Below are 20000 nucleotides of genomic sequence, written 5' to 3'. Positions count from 1 at the left end.
TAAAATCATCTTTATTGCTATCATTATGATGCAGTATCTTTATTATCAAGGTTATCCAGAGCGCTGTTGTTTTTCAGTGCTGTCTGCTGCTTATTTGATTAGCCACCCACTTTATTGTTTTTTGGCCTCATTATCATAATTAGTTCGTTATATTTGATGTCCCACTACATTTATTGCTATTATTTTTATTGCTGTTTGTTGTCGCAGTTAGAGATATTAATATTATCCTAGTTCTTATCCTTCTCTTTCTCCCTTTTTCTTTCTCTCGTTGTTCTTCTCTGTCTTTTTTGTCTCGTTATAATCATTGTAATTGCTTCGTTATTATTATTTAATAGTAATGATAATGATTATATAGTACTACTATATTATTATTTTTATTATTATTATTATTTTTATTATTATCATCATCATCATTGCTACTGCTCCTACTAACATCACTTACTAGTATATTTATAACTACTTTCACTATTTTAATCATTATTAACGCTAATATTACTACAACCACCACTACTACTACTACTGTTTATGCTACAACTACTTCCACAACTTTTGATGCTGTTACTAATATAAAAATAATCTAGTTCGGTGCATCTTAGTGGAAATGTTTTCATTTTCGAATACATTTGACTATTTAATAGCTTGTATGTGTATCATCATTCGAAGTGATCCTAAAACAGCGTGAATGAAAAAAAAAATTAATTAAAAAAAATAAAGATGTGAAAGAAGAGCAGAGCAAGAGAAAGGGGAAAAAATAGAGAGAAAATAACGCATCTTCAACATTCTTTGCCTCAGGGATCCTTTGGTCGAGCGCCTGTTACGTGACACCAGGTCGATCCCTTCCGCCCCGATCGACACCGCTTCGCTTTTGCATCATCAGCTTGTCAGCGTAATTAAGTCGATGTCGGTGTTAGCAGTCGACGGAGATTTTTTTTTTTTCTGAATATTAATGTGGATTTCTAGTTTGCCTCCCTCTACTAGAAAGGAATATTATTTTTTAAGTTATTTGTTTCGTTAGAGCTGAAAAGTGAAAGTTTTATTTGTCTCCATTTTCTTTCCTTCTCTTACACCTGAACTTGAAGTCTAGATTTAGACAAAAAAAAATCTGTTTATCTGTTCAGCAAACGTTTTGTGTATTGTATTTTTATTTATTGATTTTTTTCGAAAATATAATCCATCGGTTTTCCGTGCTATCGACAACTTCCCGTACGTATTACTAACTAGCTGCTCATTCCGAAAATTATTAGGCATTTTTGTATCTTATTTTTTTTTTTTTTTTTTTACCCTTTAACATTTTTTCCTGGATTATGGCTTCGTTGTGTTGTGATAAACATTGTTAAGTTTCACTATAAAGTGGTATGACGATGATTGTTGTCGATTTTCCTTTCGATATCTTGTTACGGGATTTTTTATTATTATTATTTTCTCCCAACCGAGAGAAAAAGTCAGAGTATTTCTGAACTTATATATCAGCTTTTTCTGTTTAATGTGAAGGGAATTATAGATGTTAGTAATTTAATGGCATATTTGTCTCGTAATCCCTGTTAGCTGCCGATCTTCGCGTCGAAATTCTCCTTAATATTAGGAAAAAAAAAGGAAGGTCGTATTCCGTATCATTATATAGATTCCCTCCCCTCCCCTCTCTCCCAACGACGCCCCTCCCCTCCCCCCCAAAACAAAATTATCTCTTAACCGCCCCCCCCCCCCTCCACCCCTCCAATGAAGGACCAAGCCGCCTAATTGGATTTTGATCTGCAATCCGCATTTAGTTACGATCCCCTTGGCCGATCTGCTCTGTCATCATCCTCAACCTCGCATAAACGGCAGCGACGATCATGGACATTAATGCAAGGGTTGGCGTCACGAATTCACTCTTTTTTGTTGCCGTTTCTCGCGCCGGCAAAAAAAAAGAAAAAAAAAAGAAAAAAGAGAGAAAAAAGAACGCGGGGCTGAAGGCGGGGTTGAGGGTCGCACCTTACCCTGGTGTCCGGAGGTGGGTATTATCAAAGGACTGAAATTAAATGCAATTTCCCCCAAATCGACGATTTTTTAAATTATTTTTTTGTGTGTATTTTTTCTGCAGTTTATGTAAGCGTTTTACTTTTTTCTTTTTTTTTTTTCTTTTTTTTTCTTTTTTTTTTCTCTCTTTTCGATCTTTCAATGTCGACATCGGGAAGTTTGTAGATTACAGTGGTGGTGACAGCTCGCAGACGACGTCTTGACCCGCAGACGTCGCAGCCCCGGTAATCGCCGTCGGGATTCATGGGCGGCGTTGTTCACACCTCGTCCAATCCGCCGTCGCTCATCACCAGAACTGAAGACGACTTACCGACCGACCGACAAACCGACTGTGCAAATCGTTTGCGCCGTCGTGACTAGCCGACTTCCCGACAGACCGACCGGACGCTAGACTGCGGCACCGTGACTGGCACATGCAGTAGCCAGCCGTAACGAGCGAACGAGCACGGAAAGCAGGAGCGAGACGAGGCGCGCCCCCTTTTCTGTCGACACACGACGAGCGAACGAGCCGATCTCACGAGCGCCCGGGCCCCGTCTCGTTCCTCTGGCGGCGAGGGAACAGCGGTGGCGAGAGAGCGGCTGCGGCGGTGTGATGCGGCGGCTCCGATTATGATCGTAATGAGAGATTAATGAGCGATTCCGTGACGGTAATGAAGGAACGGTGAGATTCCTTTGCTGTAATGGCCGCGTAATTGTGCTGCTGCGAAGCGTATTTACTGAAGGGACGAGAAAAAATGACTTGACAAGTAAAAGTGATAGGGGATTAATGCAGAAAAGGAATGTTCATAGATTGCTTGTTTTTAGTTGTTAAGGTGTTTCCATGATTGTGATTGTATTTCTTTCTCTTCTTCCCTTTCCTCTCCTGAGTACTTATTTAAATAGGAATTTACTGTATTGCATTTATAAGTGTATCCGTGTGGCTGTAATCCTCTGCCTGCTTTCGATGACTGTGTGCACTTGTTGTGTGTGTTTAGCTGCGATTGTGCGTGCGTGCAAGTACTTACGTACTCCCCAACCATCACCACACAACACGGTAATGAAATTGCACATCCCAGCTCGCCATACTTGCAAATGTTACCGTCCATTAGGCGAGTGCGGTGACGGGGCAGGAGTCGGCGAGCGCGAGACACCAGACGGACTCGTAACATATGTCCGGCCAGACGCTCGTAAAGCCGACGACTGCACGCGCGATGGAAATGTCTGGAGCGGTGATGCAAGTTTCGCATGAGGAATACCGGCATAAGTATATTCATTAACAGGCATAAGTGTATGTTCTTAGACTAACGTGAACTACGTATTAGGGGCGTTCACTGCTCTATTTGAGATAATGGCAATGTTCGGCCCGTTAACTTTATGTTTGGGGAGAATTATGCGTCGGGTGCTATTATCGACCAGAACCATATATGCTGTTTTTACTTACTTCAAACGGGGAGAAAATCGGGGAGAGATAGAGAGAGCGATTTTCCCTCTTCCCGTTTTCTCTTTGGAACGAAGAGAAAAAGAATGTGTTCCCTTTCTAGTCAAAACAGTACAGTCTGTTTCTCTTCATTTTTACCACGATATCCATCTTTGATATTATCACAATTTATATTACCCGCATTAAAAAAAAAAAGCAGTTGCCATAAAGTGCAAGGTGTTCCCAGAACTTCATCCTGAGACGTGCAGCCAGGATTCTCATCCTTGTTAGGGGAATATTCCTCGTTTTTCCCAGCAGTGTTTATCTGGATGCGGGTCGCTAACTTAACGGCCCTAATTGAACGTGGGGAGAGGGGGAGGGGGAGAGAGGTGTAGAAATAGAAAGAGAGAAATAGAAGTTGAAGGGAGAAGGGAGAAAGAGAAGGTGAAAAGGGAAATGTTAGGGGGGAAGGAAGAAAGAAAGATAGAGAATGGAAAGGAGAGAGAAAGGGAGGTAAGAGGGAATCAGAAAGAGAGGAGAACGAAATAGAAAAGAAGAAAAAAATAGCAACCTTCAAAAACATCGAGTGCGGAGGTACTTTTAAGGATGACACGGTGAAGGTCGGCCTCGACGGAGCGTACCGGAGTTAGCGTTCTTCAAGGATCACGATTGCATGTCAAGTGTCAACCTGACGTGACAGCTTGATTACTGACGGAACAATTCCCTCGGTTCTGGCAGTTACCACGTGAGGTATTAACGTGAAAATGCATATGCGAATAAACAGCCTCTAGACTTTCGCAATGTGCTGGAACGAGCGAGATGTCTGCAGATAAAAAAGGCGCATATGTGATTATATTCAACATTTTGACAAGAATTATCGTAGTGATACATTTCGGCCAATGTCCGAAAATAGCGGTTGTCATTAAAACCTTCAGTGTGAAACACCTTGAATATAATGAGCCCGAAGCAACAGCAGGTGATTGAGTTGTTCGCTTCTGCCAAGGGAATCGGACACCGCGAAGTCGGCTCGAGACATTTCGGACAAGCGCGTATTTTGGCGAGGAAGACAGCTTATTTTAGGAGTTAATAATCGATACTTAATTGAGAAATTTCTAGGCTTAATTGCTCAAGTAAATTATTTAAAGATTTAGTGTAAAAAAAAACTTACAATGTGGTATCAATAAACCTAAGAACTGAATGATGAATTGAGAGTTTAATTTACATATTAATTGAGATGTAAAATAGAAAAAAATGTGGCCCAAGTTAGAACAAATAATGACTTTAAGGAATATGAATGCCGAGCCATAAATGTTCATATACGCACATATAGATAGTACCAGAACGTACTATATAAATAAGTGCATTTGCCATTAGTCATATATTTAGTATGGACGTGTGCGTTCTTGAAGAATTAATACACGTGTACGTGTGTGTGTGTGTGTGTGTGTGTGTGTGTGTGTGTGTGTGTGTGTGTGTGTGTCTATCTATTTATCTATCTCTATATCTGTATATAGAGTGGGGGCGAGCGCAGTACCGGCCGCCAGCGAGGGCAGGCGAAGAGGCGCAGGTGGAGCCCCCGCCGCGGCGAAGGAGGCTCAGGGGCGTCGCGGTGAGCCCAAGCAGGCGCCGCGAGACGCCCCTAAACGCGAGGCGAGAATCAATAAATTCCGAGACAGGCCTGATAATCGCCCCCTCGTGCAGCCTGTACCCCGACATCACGCTTTCCTAAGGGATGTTTAGAAGCGCGGAAATGTGGCCTGTTTGCCCAGCTGTTCTTTGTATCCCTGACGAATCGACTGAGATTTCCTGTTATTACGCTGCTGGATCGAACGCAGGCCGCGCTGTCTCGTGCGCGTGGATGGCTTCGAGGCGCCGTCCGCTCTGCCGGTAATGCCTACGATCAGTTGTTATATATATATATATATATATATATATATATATATATATATATATATATATATATATTATATATTATATATATGTATATGTGTATAATATGTATATTATATATATATTATGTATAAATACATACAGTCATATTCATATATATGTACGTAATGTACGTATATGTGTGTGTGTGTATATATATATATATATATATATATATATATGTATCTATACAAAGTCATTTTCATATATATATGTGTGTGTGTGTGAGTGTGAGTGTGCGTATGTGTTTATATATGGATATATATATATATATATATATATATATATGTATGTATAAAAGTGTGCGCATGTGTCTGGTGTTGAGAGAGAAAGAAAGAAAGAAAGCTACAAAACACGAAGCGAAGAGCCTGTGAACAGCGTTGAGGTCCCGCCGATTTTTATCTTGACGGTCCCGATTTCCCCCGATAAACATACGTGCTTTTATAACGCTGCTTATCGCCTGTTCTTTTCTGTTGCCCTTGCGTTTTCTCCCGCATTCCGCCGTCGTTAATCTTCTGCTTTATCTTTAACTGTCAATCTTGGTGCTTCCTGTCAGTTGCAAATGCGTTTTGTTGCGCTGCGTATATATATATATATATATATATATATATATATATATATATATATATATATATGCATGACGTATTTATGTGTTCATCGATGTGGTTATAGCATGACGTCTGACTCCTTTTAATATCTGTATTCTTATTTGAATTTACATACACGTGGACATGCACACACTCGTGTGTGTGTGTGTGTGTGTGTGTGTGTGTACGTTTGTGTGTGTATATATATACATGTATATTTTATATATATATATATATATATATGTATGTATATATATATATATATATATATATATATATATATATATATATACTGTGTGTGTGTGCGTTTGCGTTTGCGTGCGTGAGAATTCTCCTTCCGTCGCAATTATTGCTCAATGCCCTCCCAATGCCAGTCTGTCCTCTATTCTGTGTGTGAGAATTTATTTTTATCTCTTGGTGCCCTTGTGCTCTAGTTGTTATGACCTCGGCCTATGCACGTTGGCTTCCCTTACTTCCAGATCTGATTGCTTTGGGGGTCACGTTAGTTACAAGAATTGTGAAAACAACAGACTGTGGGCACGACGTTCTTCATAGGCGTAACTTAAACTTAATATAAAAGTTTGCATAGTAGCCTGTAGTTTTTACTTGTCTTAATTATGAAGAGGATTATTTAATGATTTCGTAGAGATACAAAGCAGGATGCCCCGTCCACATTTCTAAGGTGTGCAGGGGCCGTGTGAGGTTTAGGCTTTTCTTTGAGCGCATCCTTCTCACCCAGATGAAACCTCTGTCACACTTGAGGGGTTTCCTGATCTTTCGGAAGCGCCGCCTGGCCCAGAAACCCTTCTGGCGCGGGAGCCTATTCAGACACCCGCCGCAGGTGTACAGCATGCAGGGCGCGCCGGCAGCCGAGTCCCGCTTCCAGGAGCCAGCCGCCGGCGCGCCGTAGAAACTAGAAGGTGTGAGTGAGGTGCCACTCCCTTTCACTCATACTTTCTTCTACTTTAGTTACATGAACTCTGTTCACACTGTAGAAAGACCTGAAAGACAACCTGGGGTGCCCGTGGGACTAAAATTCCGCCTCTTCTCCTCCCTGCAGAACTGACCCTCTCCCTCTGCCCCTCAGGCCAACAACAGTTCCGAGCCTTCGCCCTGGGCCAGCGGCCCTTCCTAGACACCCGCTTCAGCGACCACCTCCGGGAGCTCGAACTTAGACGGAAGAGCGACTCAATACCTCCTAGTATAGCCTTCAAAGTTCCTCATACTGGCCCCGCGACACAAGGTATGCGACCATTGGTCTTACTCATTCTGGTACTTCTCTCTAACTGTCAGTAGGACTAACCTCCTTTGTTGTTGCATGCACGTTGCCTCTCGTACCTCTTTAGCCATTTTCGCGTCTTCGAGCCGCGCCGTCCTTTGCAGTGTGGAAATCTTCGTCCCCTTTCCTGTGCTAGAGTTCCCTTCACTCTGGACACAGCAATTGCATCATTAGAACTACGCCGGCCGCTTGGATTTTGCAACCGCTAATGTCATAATGGTCGATGGCTTTTAATTACGCTACTGCCATTATTATATTACATGCATCATTACTGTCATTTGTAGTAATAGTGACCATTACACATTTATCTTAGAATATTATTGTGATGAATTTAGCAATGATTTCACGTTTATTATACTTACTATTGTTGTTATTGTTATTATTGTTGCTATTATAATTATTGTTATTGTTACTATATTTAGTCATTGCCATTCTCATAATAATCACCACTTTTATCATCATCATCATTATTTTTATCATCATCATTATCATTAATAGGATTGTGATGATGAAGCTGGTGTTGGCATGATAATAACACAAATGACGAAGTTGAAGATAATGATGATCATAACAAGAATGATGATAAAGAGGATGAGGATGATAATAATAACGATAATATTAATGATAATAATGATAATGATGATGATAATAATAGTAGTAGTAATGATAATAATAACGATATTATTAATGATAATAATGATAATGATAATAGTAATAGTAGTAGTTGTAATAAATATAATAACGATAATATTAATGATAATAATGATAATGATAATAATAATAGTAGTAGTAGTAGTAATAACAATAATAATGATAATGATACTAGTAATAATAATAGTAATAATAATAATAATAATAATGGTGATAATGATAATGAATATAGACATAATGTTAATGATAATACTAAATGATAATGATAATGATAATGGTGATGACAACGATGATAATGGTAAAGAGGATGATAATATTGAAAATGATAATGATATTGTCAGAAATAAGAATGCTGATAATGATAATATAATAGTAACGGTGATAACATTTACGAAGTCTATGCATAACGAAATATAAATTTAAGAGTATTTTCACAAGTAAATGTAATTAAGCGCTTGTCTGTGTGTCTGTGCTATTACCAAGATGCATATAATTACTCATATTTATAAGGTTATAAGTGATGTGGTTTTCAAAATGAAACGAAAATTATACGTTCGATTTTTATTTTTTTCATATAGCGAAATGTTTTTGTTTGTTTGTTTGTTTGTTTGTTTGTATTTTTTTCATGCGGCAAATAATAAACGATGTAAAGATGAAAACGAAAAGATTTTCGTAAAGCCTCTCCCAGGAAAAAAAAAAGTAAAATGAAACTCCGGTCGTGTTCGAGGCGATACCAGATTCCTTAAAACAAATCCGGTGCCTATTTACCATCCTGACACTAATCCTTCATTCCTAATTATTCATCGCCGCAGGGAAACGCTTCGGCGCCATTGAGAACCGGGCGGGACTAACCTGCCTTATCACTGGTGTCTGCTTGTCCCGACGCGTCACGAGGGAAACCGCGAGTGCGGCGCCAAATTCGAACGGAGTTGCTGCCTGGTTCCATTTCTTTACCGTATTTTTTTTTTCTTTTCTCTGCCGCGTGTACTGTTGGCTTTTCTTTTTTCTTTTTTTATTTTTCTTTTTCTTTTTTTCTTTTTCTTTTTCTTTTTTCTTTTTTTCTTTTTTTCTTCGATGAACAGCACTGTCCTGTCTTATTACGTTGTTAACCCTAACGCGGAATATGAGGGACGAGTCAAGATCGTGACGGAGACGGAAGGTGGGGCACTTGGCAGGTTAATGACAGTGCGATGCCACCCCGTTTGCCAGTTACCATGGTAGTTTTAAAGATGTTCTCCCTCCCATGGATTTTTTTAAAAGTACAAACGATCTCCGAGCCGTAAAATACGTGGCGAAGGAAGAACGAGCAGGAGACACCTGTGCGGCAGGAGCGGTGACGGAGGCCGGCTGAGAGCGAGACCACAAGAAAACCGCCGTCGGGAGGTACAGACCCTCGGATAGACGCCACACAAACAATAGGTGCACAGACACACACTTACCACACAAAGCTTTTATACGCAGACCACGAACACACCACACAAACCATGAACATATACAGACTTTATGAATGAACTTAACCCCTCGCCACCAGGCCACACTTGGGGAGAAAGGGTGCCTGTATTCCGAGACACATCACAATAATTAGTTTCTCACTTTCTGTCGTATAGAATGTATAATAGTTGTAGACTTACTTGCGTGGGTGTGTACGTGTGAGTGTATGTGTTGCGTGCCCGTGTCTATCATTTGTTTGTCTGTTTGTGTATTGTGTTTGTTAATGTTACTGGAAAATAAGTATATTTTCTTCTGCTTCCATTAGTATATCCGCTATTGGTATTTAAGCACCTTCGTAGATTTTTAATGTTCACGTCGAAAAAGCTGACTGAGCGATATGATAATTGGCTTGGGAGTAGGAATGATATTTATGCTAATTCATAGTGACCTGAAATTGCCCTCCTCTACGGGATGGTGTCATTTAGAATCCTAATTTTCCTTGGATAATTACCGGGTATTTGACAAATGGATTGGTCAGATGTATTTATAAGTTCATACTTTTTTTTGCCTGTGGTGTGGTAAGTAAACGTTAGCTGGCTTCGAGTGCGTCAGATGTAGCTGTGTAATTGCGGGCGACGTCGGCAATTATACATTTGAAGATAAAAAAAAAAATCTGGCCACAACTATACTACACGCTGTCGTTTTCTTCCTCGCATAATACACACACTCTCGTCTGGGGAGTTCGCTTCCTTGCTCTAAATTGTTCACTCCTTCGCTTGTGTGGAATGCTAATATAAAAAAAAGTAGACGTGTGTGTTCTCATGCACGCGAGTACACACTGACACTTATGAACACACTTAGTTACGAATATGGACACGTCAGGGGCATTAAAACTCGTATGGATAGATAGGGGTACACAGAGGAAGGCATAGGATACGTACACATCCATATCGATACACAAACGAAGACAGCAATAAACACACACACACACACACACACACACACACACACACACACACACACACACACACACATAATGAGTTTATTAAGATATTTCCTGTCAGTCGTCCTTCCTAGCCCCTGATTTGCAAATAAGTGACATTTCCTCCAGCCATTTTTACGACTCTAGTAAGCCGAGACGGAAATTTACATGTGGGCGTAAGAGAAAATGTAAATATGTTAGGATTGACGTATAAAAGTAAACGAAAATCTAAATACTCACCAAAAAATTTGAAAGTTTGAAAAAAAATAAATATTTACGGGTGTAAGGAATATACTTATACAGAAAATCATACACATAATAGAAGTTATATATTTCAACGTTAAAAGCCCATGTTTCGTGTTACAAAGAAAGCGGAAGGTATGATAACCTTTTTTTTAATCCTTATTTCGAGATTTATTCATGGTCTTGTAATAATATCCATTACCGGAACAAAAAAAAAAAGCCCACAAAAAATTGCGGTAAAAAGTAAAATGAAAAGAATATATTACACCGTTTACGTGTCAACGCGGGCATAAAAATCACATATGTATCACATCGCGGGTGATAACGAAGAAAATATCGGATGAGCGGAAGAGTAGGCAAAAAATGAGAGAAGGAATCTTGCCTGGAAGGTGTAACCGAGTCCAAGTTGCATAAAAAGTGAGAGGGAGAAAAAAAATAAGAATAAAAAACGAGAAGGCAACAAAAAAAAAAGGCGAAAAAGAGAAAAAAAAAGAAGAGCGTGAAGCGTGTTTTCGGAGGCGGGAAATTGTGCAGAATGAGAGAGTTCCGTCTTCACTATTACATTATTCCCTACTCAGCCTCCAGATGCTTAATGATACCTCTCGTTATTATGGGAGACTGAATTAGAAATTCTGAAATTAGGAATGTTTAGCGGTGCGTGATGTTCCTTTCATTCTTCTTTCTCTTTGTTTTGTTTTTTTCTTCTTCTTCTCATCGGCTTCCTCGGTCTCACCTCCTCTCCTTCCTCCTCTTCCTCCTCGTCTCCCCCCTCCTCCTCCTCCTCCTCCTCCTCCTTTTCCTCCTCCTCCTCCTCCCCCTCCTTTTATTTTTCTTCTCCTACCTTTACCCCTCCACCCCCTCTTTCTCTTCCCTCCTTATTTTTCTTCTTCTCCCCTTACTCCACCGTCCCCTCCTCCTCTTCTTTTCCTCCTTTCCTCCTCCTTCTCCTCCTCCTCCTTTTCCTATTTTTCGTCACCTCCCCTTACTCCTCTACCCCCTCCTCCTCTTCTTCCTCCTCCTCATCCTGTTCCCTATCCCCCTTCTTCTTATCATTCACCTCTTTCTCCCTGCTCGTTATAATTATCCTCCTCCGCTTCTTCCTCCTTTCTTCTTCTCCTCCCTCTCCTTCCTTTCCCGTGAGATTCATCCTATTGAAACATCGCCATTACCCGCGAGTACCGCTTTGTGGCATGAGCAAATTTCCCGCGCGAAGAGGAATTAATCACTGGCCGTCTCCTGGGCGTTATTTAAGAAAGAATTACCGTAAGGCGGCTGCCAATCATCCTGCAAGCGAACAGTTGCAAGGTTTGTTGCATGTAGAGCGTGCGTAGGATATGGGCATTAGTGTGGGTGGGTGTGGATAGGAGGAAGTGTGTGTGTGTGTGTGTGTGTGTGTGTCTGTGTGTGTGTGTGTGTGTGTGTGTGTGTGTGTGTGTGTGTGAGAGAGAGAGAGAGAGAGAGAGAGAGAGAGAGAGAGAGAGAGAGAGAGAGAGTTTGTGTTGGTGTATATGTATGTGTGTGCGTGCGCGTGCGTGTGTGCGTGCAGCAGCTGCCTCACGGTGCGCTTCCGGAGAAACTAATTATACTAAAAATGCTCAACTGACAGACTATTTGTACTCAAAGCACATGAACGTCGATCTCGAGTCTTGGGCAATAGAGGTTTTTCTTTTTTTTTCATTCGAATGCATGCATAAAGTCACGAACTCAAGGAAATGTTTAGTGCGCGGGTTCGGACGACGGCCAATCAGCGGGACTTGAATGCGTTTACCTTCTGACGTCATCGGTGCGTTGTGGCGTTTACCTTCTTACGTCATTGATGTGTTGTGACGTTTACCTTCACACGTCATCACTTTTCGCATCATCAGAGATTGGTATTTAAGAATAATCAAAGCTCTATAGATGCAAAGCTGTAACAAAAAATCTACTTAAGACTCCGCGAATATAGAGCTGAAACGAATCATTTAAAAATAATGCTTAGGCTTGTGCGAGTCCTGGAAGTTTGATTGGCCAATCCACGAAAGGAACTGCGCGATTATTATTCAGCAGGAAACAACATCCCGAGTGAAGGAGAGAAGAAACGGAATATATCACGGAAAGGAAGGAATGAAAGGAACAAAGACAAATGAGCCATTTAAGTTATAAAAACGTCGTACAGTGAAATCACCACGCAAGAATATATGAGCAAAAAGTTCTTACCAGGAGCTCAGTAACGCAGCAAAAAGACGGAGGCTTTTAAGCATAATAGCGCCATTTTTTCTACTTGTCAATCACCTCGCTAATTATCATTAACATCAATCGCTACCGCTGCTGTAATGCATTCGCCGGGAGACCGCGTTGAAGACTTCCCTATTAACTACCTGGTCATCAGACTTTGCCTCTTGCATGTATTATTATTTATTGATGTTGTTGCTGTTGTTGTTGTTTTTTGTTGTTTGCGTTCCGTTTCACTACATTTGGTATTATTTTTTTCTCTGTCTTCCTCCCTCGCTTTCTTTTTTTTTTGTATTGGGTGCCATTTATAGACTTTCGTTTGTATTTTAAACTCTATTTGATATGTAATTCTGTTCTTATTCCCTTCTCGTTTTCCTGGTTATTTTGTATACATGCATATTTTCTTTATTTTTATTATATATTTTTTAAATGTTTTTTTGTGTTTTCCATTTGTCTTTTATTTCGCGTTCTCTTTACTGTGATTTATGAAATGCGCGGGCCTCTGTATATTTCATTCTTGACAAATTCGCAGACGCTTAGTCGTCGCTACAATTTAGCTCGGTAGTGTATCATTGTCAGGGGTGAGTCCGAAGCTAAACTGGACGTTTGCGCAAAGTTAGAATTTTGAATCATTTCAGAGTTTGCTTTAGAAACGTTAGGTGAAGTTAGAATTATTCAGACGTTTGTACAGTGGCCATGAATCAGACACGCCAATGGCTGCCCCATCTCCTTATTGTAATCGAGGCTGTGATTGAGTTAAAACAAAAGTTACTGACGCAGACTATTGTGTAAAGGTATAACTTAAGATCTTACTGCGCTGATAAATCGAACCAGAAACGTTTTGAAGTGTCCCCCACGCCGTAACTGTAGATTTTGAGTTACATCAATTAGACATCTCACCTCCCCCCCTTCCCCTTATCCCCCCCACCATGCCCCCACCGTTTGCCCATCCGTGTCATTAGGCAGGCTAATTACCCTTCATTAAGGTATTGTCTCTTCTGAATGGGTGTGATGACTGGCGAGATAGCGGTTAGAACTGCATCTTAATGGGGGGTCAGGGAGGCGGAGTCGTGGCGGGTCAGGTCAGGTGTTGATGAGGCAATTAGTCCCTACCTCATTAACGAAGCAGGAGGGATGGGTCTTATTGAATTTTAAACGGTGTCTAAGGCGAGGAGGAGACGGAGTTCCAATGGGGGTAGTGTAAATATATATTTTTTAAAGAATTATTGCTGTTGTATTATACATTTTTTTCTTGCTTAATGAGACACGACATTGTTAGTAATAATGGTGTAACTGTAGTTTGCTGTTTCCATATTTCAAATGTAATTCAGCATGAAATCACCCCTTTGGCTCTTATTATGCACATACACGCGGGGCATAATTGCCGTGTATTCGTCACACGACGGGGAGAACAACCCATCGTCCTTCCCTTTACTTTCTCTAAATTCTCTCTTCTCCCCCTACTTCTCTCCTCTCTTTCCCTCCTTCTCTCTTTCTCTCCTTCTCTCTCAGTTTCTCTGTCGTGGAACAGCCGGCATCTTGGAGACACTCGGCGCACCTCCGTCCCGACAATGGTCATTTGTAAATATGCAGATGAGATAGGAATTCCCACGGGCACCAAGCTTGGCTACTCACGCTAATTGTTGGGCCTGTGAGGAGGTGGAGGAGGAGGAGGAGAAATAATAAGAGAACAAGGAAGAAGAGGAGGAAGAAGAAGAAGAAGGAGAAGGAGAAGGAGGAGAATGAAGAAGAGAACAAGGAAGAAGAGGAGGAAGAGAAGAAGGAGGAGGAGGAAGAAGAAGAAGGAGAAGGAAAAGGAGGAAGAGGAAAAGGAAGATGGTGGTGATGATGAAGAGAAAAGAATAAGTAGAAGAAGAAGATGAGGGCGAAGAACAGGAGGATGTAGGAGTAGAAGAGAGGCAGAGAGAGAGAGAGAGGGCAAGAGGAAGAGAAGACGTAAGAGAAAGAGAATGGAAGGGAGGGGACTTGAGTCAGGTTGAAGGAAGGAAGATTAAAAAATAATAATGACTGGGGATTTTAAGTAAAGAGATATATGGTAGTGTCATTAATGGTGTATGTTTGAAAAGTACATTTTGGGACAAATAATCCCCCCAAAAAATGACGACCAATAGTTACAGACTTCAGACACATCAGTTTTGAAATAACTTTCCATTGCCTCTGTATCCACCCATAATCTTACCAACAACTCACCGTCCACTCGCCTCCATCTGGGAAAACACGATCAACGGATGCGAGTAGGTGGAAAACATGGACGAGCGTGCATATCATTAGGACACACACGCACACACACGCACACACACACACACACACACACACACACACACACACACACACACACACACACACACACACACACACACACACACACACACACACACACACCTCCCTCTCTACGGAAGAGAAATCACAGCGGAGGGAAAAGCAAGGATGTGGTCAGCGAGGGACGCATCTGTTTACTCCATTGAAATGACCCAGAATTCGTGTCTTCGTTTCCTCGTTACATCTCGGTATTTCTTCCGACGGAGGATAGCGATGGGAAAGAAAGAGTACATTTCACTCAGTTCGAGGTTGTTTTCTCACTTCTTTCTCACTTCTTACTCGTGTAATAATGATATATCGGTAAAGTCAGTTACGTGAGCTGTGTTAGGAAATAAGGATGGGAGGGCGGTCGAAACCCGACCGAGTCCGCAGGTCCGAATAGTTTTACGGGTAAACATATCATTGTACACGACTAATTCGCACATTCAGGAAAATGATATGTTTTTAAGAGTACTCACATACTCAGGGTGGGGATGGGGGTGGGGGTAGTAGCAATGGGAAGGGGGAGACATTTTCTAGACATGTGTACCATCTCTAAAATCCGCAAATAAAACAGTGCAAGATGTTTTCCGACTATAAACGACAAGTTAATACCCCATTATTACGAAGGGATCGTGGGAAATACCAAAACATATTTACGGAGGTGGAGATGGGAAGAAGAGGACAGCCGCAGAAATGGGTATGTGTTGTGTTGTGTTGTGGTGAGGGATACGGCGTCTATGCATTGTGCTGTCTCGAGGGGATACGGCGTATAAGTATTGCTTTATGTGTCTCTGAGGGGATACGGCGTATAAGTATTGCTTTATGTGTCTCTGAGGGGATACGGCGTATAAGTATTGCTTTATGTGTCTCTGAGGGGATACGGCGTATAAGTGTTGCTTTATGTGTTTCTGAGGGGATACGGAGTATATATTATTGCCACTTATAGCAGATTCGATTATTTTTCTATAGAATGAGGCATGTAAAGACACATCAAAGCGGGAATACTAGACCCCGCCAAAGGGTTGTGAAAGGGTTAACCAAAGATCATTGACTCCCGGCACAACACGCCCTTGTTTAGGCAGCCAGTGTAAATAAGAGCATGCCATAGGCGAGTCACTTTGTAATTTATACGCAACCCTCGAGACGCAACGGCTCCCGCGAGTAGTCGTATATCACGGGCGTTATTGTGCATGTGGCCGCTTAAAACTTAGGTAACAAAGCGGCCGCATGTTACAACGAGGTGAGTGTCAGCAGATGGGAGACCCCGAAGATATATGGACTCCTCTAAGGACTGCCTCAATGAACGCATTAATCTAGATTATCAAAGTTGAACAGACTTTCCCAGACTTTAAATCTGAGGTTGCCGAGGGAGACGCAGGTAGCACCAGGCTCTGTGGCTGGGCTGCTCATTACCGTTCTCTCTCTTTCCCTCCTCCCGTCTCTCTCTGCTTGTTCTTATTTGGTTGTGTTCTTACATATGTTGATATCACTCTTTCTCTCCCATTCCTTATCTGTCTATTTATCAACCAGCCAATTCTTTTATAATTGTACCTACCCATCATCACCTCCCTCCATGCCCCCCCCCCTCTCTCTCTCTCTCTCTCTCTATATATATATATATATATATATATATATATGTGTGTGTGTGTGTATATATATATAATTTTCACATTATATCTCAACGTCTCTCTCTATCACTCTCTCATTATCTCTCAGTCTAATAGGGATACCACACACATGCACACGCACGCACACAAACGCACAACCAAAATCACAACCGCATCCTCAGCCTTACTCATGCACGCACAGACACACGTACGCGCGCCACGTACTCCCATACGGCAGCAGTCCCCCCATGAACTAACAAGCAATTAGATCCCCCGCTGCTTTGTGGATCAACCTAATGAACAACCCGCGTAAGACCACAATGGATGACGACATTATGTGACTACTTAATCCCTTGGCCTGAGATCGAGGGATTTCCGCTTACCCTAAATAATGGGGTTTATGTAGCGCTCACTCCATTCATTTCCTTTTGCGGTTTGGTATGGGGTTTGGTCCGGCTCTGCAGCGCGCGGCCAGCGGGCGGCTCGGACTTGGCGACTTGGTTCTCGAGTTCTGGAAGGGCGCTCTTGGAGTAGGGGGCGTTGAGGAGGTTCTCAAGTTCTGGAAGGGCGCTGTTTTTTGGGGGTGGGTGTTGGGAGGTTCTCGAGTTCTGGAAGGGCGTTTTGATGGTTCGGCCTTTGGAAGGGTGTTAGGATAACTCCCTGGATGGTTCTCGACTTCCGGAAGAACACGGGTGGTTTCCGACTCGGGGAAGGTCGCCTAGATCGTTCCTGATTTCTGGAGGGGCACTTGGATTGGTTATTCGACTTCGAGAAGAGCATTTGTGTGGTCCTCGAGTGGGCGTGAGGAAGGTTACAGTAGGAAGAATAGAGGGATAGCGATAACGTTTTTCATGAGTTTGTATGGCTGTACCGTTAGAGTTGCGTTGATTTAAGGATAAAGGGGCTTCGAGAGGGAATCCCTGTTCATGGTATATTACGTTTTTTGAGTCCTGTATTTCTTAAATGCAGAGTGGGTATACTCATGTAAAACATGCTCAAATTAAGTGTTTAACAGTATAATGTATTCACATATGCGATGTTTACAAAAATGCGCGAATGCTTCTTTTGCTTGGGAAGTATTCATGAGTATGAAGACATGGGATTATGTTAATATGGAACGAGGCAGAATAAGAAACATGCATAAGTACGCAATATGGTGTGGGTGTCCGAAACATGCAGCAGTATGTACGAGTATGTTTAAAATGCAAGTTGTTTACAGTATGCAATGTACACACTCATGAAATGGGGAAAATTGGAAAAAATGCAGAATTCCGACATCATTATCCTTGTTCCTTTGGGTGTAAACATGGAGAAGAACGTGAATGATATGATATTAGGAATGCCTCTTTATACAAATTATCAAATTTATTTAATATTTTATCATTATCCTCGTCAGAATATCCTCAAGTACAGCATATAAGCTTCCATCAACGATCTTTACTGTAATCTATAAGCTAGTTTACCGTGACTTTTCAGGTCATTTGTCTAAATTGTCGTTGATTTATGTAAGTTAATTCTTGGGGAGATTGCAGCGTTATTTCGAATCGGAAGGCGATTTGAGTATGAGATTAAGATTAAACTGAAGATTGACGAACATATAAGCCATGTTTTCCGCAGCGGAATTGTTTTCACGATCGCTCCATCAATTTCCATCAAAGGAAGGCAACTTAGACGGGCGACGCTGCACTCTCTCTGGCGCTGAGGGCGCAGCTGAAGAGATACGTTCGGGGCGACGCAGGGCAGCGGAAGCCCGGCGTCACGGCGTGCCTATACGACCCTCTGCCCTCCCCTGTTGTAAACATCATTTGTCCTCATCTGCGTAATCTTCGGACATGACGAATAAGTGGATTTATGTCTGACAGAGACAAACAGGTACCGCCGACTAGAGCGGGTTTAATGGCGGGACACGATGTGAACGCCGATTTTAAGGAGCGGCAAGTTTAGCACTGTCCTGCTGCGAAACATGCTCATAAGTCTAGCATTTACGCTGTCAGGAAAGCACTTAAATAATTAATTAAGTCAAAGTCGCCGGCAATTCCTCGAACCTGCGCGTTAAGTGGTATCTCACTCGCTCGATCCTGAACGCTAGATCATCCGGAATCAAGTCCTCCTCCACGCCGCGTCCTCCCGAGACATCCACTTATTCTCGCGAGGCAAGCTCCCGTATGCTCCCCGGACCACAAGGAGGCGCCATCTCACGGCTGAGTAAATTGCGAGCGCGGCTATTTTCATGCTCAAAAGGTTTGCATGTGATATAAATTACGATCCGTCGCTTCCCTAATGGAACTAATTCCGCGGCCATTACTCAGGAGTGCGCTGGAGTCCCTCGGAGTGTTGGGGAATTCACCCAAGTCCCTCGGAGTGGCCGTGGTTTGGCCGGGTTTGTCCTGGGTGTTCTGGGGCGCAGGGGAATGTTGGCGTGCTCTGAGGAGTATCTCAGGGGGCACCGCGCTGCCAGAATTATCAGCCTTTGTGGTTTCTGTGGTAGGTGTTTGTGTGTTAAGTGTGTATGTGTTTGTAGCTGTGTAGATTTATGGATATGTCGTTCGATATATGTACATCTATGTGCATGCCTGTACGCATACCCCGGGCGTACACACAGGCAAACGCACACGTAATACATGATTTATAGTTGGTGGTGTGTGTTTGTATGTATATATATATATATATATATATATATATATGTGTGTGTGTGCGTGCGCGTGCGCGTGCGTGCGTGTGTGTGTGTGTGTTTGTGTGTGTGTTTGTGTGTGTGTATGTATGTATGTATGTATGTATACATATATATATATTATATACATACATATATGCATGTATATGTATATATATTTTAAATATATATATATATATATATATATATATATACAGAGATAAAGAGAAAGAGAGACAGACAGACAAACAGATGTGTGTATATATATGTATCTATATATATATATATTTATATATATATATATGTGTGTGTGTGTGTGTGTGTGTGTGTGTGTGTGTATGTGTGTATGTATCCATATATATACATACGTATATATGTATGCATATATATATATATATATATATATATATATATATATATATATATATATATATGTACATATAAATATATATATGTATATATATGTATTATATATATATGTACATATAAATAGATATATGTATATATATGTATTATATATATATATATATATATATGATATATATTGTGTTAGGGTGTAAATATACATAATTGTAATTTACGTTTGTACATTCAATTATCACTTTTTTGACAAGCATAACAGGTGAAGGCGAAGGCTTTTTCTGATAAGACCTTGTAACATTAAAAAGATTATATATGCGTTCGTAGTAATAATAT

General features: G+C 41.4%; 1 protein-coding gene across 1 annotated transcript in view; it reads left to right on the top strand.

Moving 5' to 3' along the window:
- LOC125030658 (runt-related transcription factor 1-like) overlaps positions 1-20000 on the top strand; it is a 173865-nt gene that overhangs the window by 135767 nt on the left and 18098 nt on the right. The window contains 1 exon segment of the mRNA XM_047620842.1: positions 6989-7171. Within this exon segment, the coding sequence (XP_047476798.1) occupies positions 6989-7171 (183 nt within the window).

This window comes from Penaeus chinensis, chromosome 11 (genome assembly GCF_019202785.1).
Source record: "Penaeus chinensis breed Huanghai No. 1 chromosome 11, ASM1920278v2, whole genome shotgun sequence".
Lineage (NCBI taxonomy): Eukaryota > Metazoa > Arthropoda > Malacostraca > Decapoda > Penaeidae > Penaeus > Penaeus chinensis.
The sequence above is the reverse complement of the archived record's forward strand: the minus strand, read 5'-3'. Positions and strand labels throughout refer to the sequence as shown.